Here is a 1,617-nt window from a genome sequence, read left to right as displayed (position 1 = left end):
TGAATAAAACAGCTACAGTGCTCTACCCATGCAGCCAAGTAGAAAGGCGGTGACCCGTCGAAAGCAAAAGAAAAAAAAAGCTGAGAGAAGCAGAGATAGAGGGACTGATCAAGGCATCAGCACCATCATTTAAAGAAAAAAAAAGCGACAAAACAGGATTCGGCGTGTTCCTCCTCGTACGCCTTGGCGGCAGCCCAGAGCAGAAAGCGGCAAACCACAGCAGGCTCCAAGGGCTCTTTCCCTTCCACAGCACACTGACAAAGTGAAAGCGCCGGCAGCTCACAGTCCGCCTCTCCCCCACTCGCCTCCGCAGTGCACACATTGCTTGTTCCGCGAACCTGCGATAGCCTCACCGCCGGACTGTCGTCGGACGCCACGCAGCCTCACGCCGTCACCGACACACACACCTCGCCGCTATGTACAGACCGCTGTTGGACGTGCTTGGGAGGGCTCCCCACAACCTACAACTATCGCCACAGAGCCGCGAGGGTGCAGCGTAAATACTCGCACAAAAAGTCCCGCCGTGATGCCCGATCCCACCGCGTCCGCACCACCGTGTTGGAGTTGGTGGCGGAGCCTTCCGCCTCTCCATCTCCTTCTATGCTGCCTGCTAAACTGGGTCCTCCTCCCGCTGCTGGGGCTCCTCCTCCACGGCATCCCGGGTGTCCCGGACCCGCAAGCCCGCAAGCCTTCTTCGCCGCCCGCTGAATTCGGAGTTGGGTGCAACGTCTTCTGCCCAACCCCGCGACTTGCGCCGCCACACCCTCCAATTGAAGAGCACGAGCCCACGTGGAAAAGCTTTCCCACGCCATTAAGCCAGCAATACCCGGAGCAGCTGGTGTGTGAGCAACAATTCGGACGCGTCCAGCAGCCGGCCAGTCGACAAACTCATCGGGCACTGCACGGCACCGTCAAAACCTCGGAAATCCGCACTTCAGGACGGATTCTCGGTGCCGCCGCCTGCGGCCTGATTTCCCTGGGCCCCTGCAACCCCTCCCGAATTGCAGGTGCACGCACCACCACCACCACCATTATTATCAGCCTGGCCCCTTCCGCAGAGGAAAACACACATCAACACTCGGCTGCAGCTGTGACCTGCTGGAGGTCTCTGCGGGAAGAGGCTTGCGGTGGCGTGGGCTGCGACAAGACTCCTTTGGTCCGGCAGACTGCGCACCTGCATCTCCCTCTTGCCGGGCTGGGATCTCCCTTCATTGGTTTCCACCGCCCGTTGGCTGCTCACCTCATGAATACGGAGTAGCTGGCGGCGCGCTGCAGCTGAATTTTTTGGCCGTTCAGCTTGGCCCCAGCGCACTCGTGCGGGTGGCGCGGCCCGACTCACGCCCCCCGAGTGCCGCCCATCCCGCGCGGAGGGCTGCCGTGGCCGCATCAAAAAGTCCTCAAGGAGACTCCGGGCCCCCGGCAACACCGTGAAGGAAATCATTCAACCCCGCAACACGGCAAACTTCGCACGGTGGTCCCAATCAAAATCAAACAAATGGAATTCTCCCCCTTCCACGATGAAAACGCTTTCCGCGTGGGACGTAAGATTTGGTGCAGATGCCGGACGGAAATCAAATGAATACGCCGCTGGTACGTTGCGCCGCCCCCAAGCAGGGT

The 1,617-nt window shown here is 60.2% G+C and overlaps 2 protein-coding genes across 2 annotated transcripts; both read right to left on the bottom strand.

The window, feature by feature from the left end:
- Window positions 1–467: 467 nt before the first annotated feature.
- On the bottom strand, window positions 468–812 carry TraAM80_06197 (uncharacterized protein; the record flags this gene model as incomplete). The annotated part of the gene is made up of 1 exon (XM_029383050.1): window positions 468–812. The coding sequence occupies one exon, from the start codon at window positions 810–812 to the stop codon at window positions 468–470; it is 345 nt and encodes a 114-aa protein (XP_029237226.1).
- Window positions 813–934: 122 nt separating this feature from the next.
- Window positions 935–1,441, bottom strand: TraAM80_06196 (uncharacterized protein; the record flags this gene model as incomplete). Its single annotated transcript, XM_029383049.1, has 1 exon — window positions 935–1,441. One exon carries the CDS (start codon window positions 1,439–1,441, stop codon window positions 935–937), a length of 507 nt encoding a protein of 168 aa, XP_029237225.1.
- Window positions 1,442–1,617: the final 176 nt, after the last annotated feature.

Source organism: Trypanosoma rangeli, assembly GCF_003719475.1.
Source record: "Trypanosoma rangeli strain AM80 chromosome Unknown Tra_15.4_contig_00219, whole genome shotgun sequence".
NCBI lineage: Eukaryota > Euglenozoa > Kinetoplastea > Trypanosomatida > Trypanosomatidae > Trypanosoma > Trypanosoma rangeli.
Note: the sequence above shows the minus strand (reverse complement) of the source record. Positions and strands in the feature narration are given on the sequence as shown.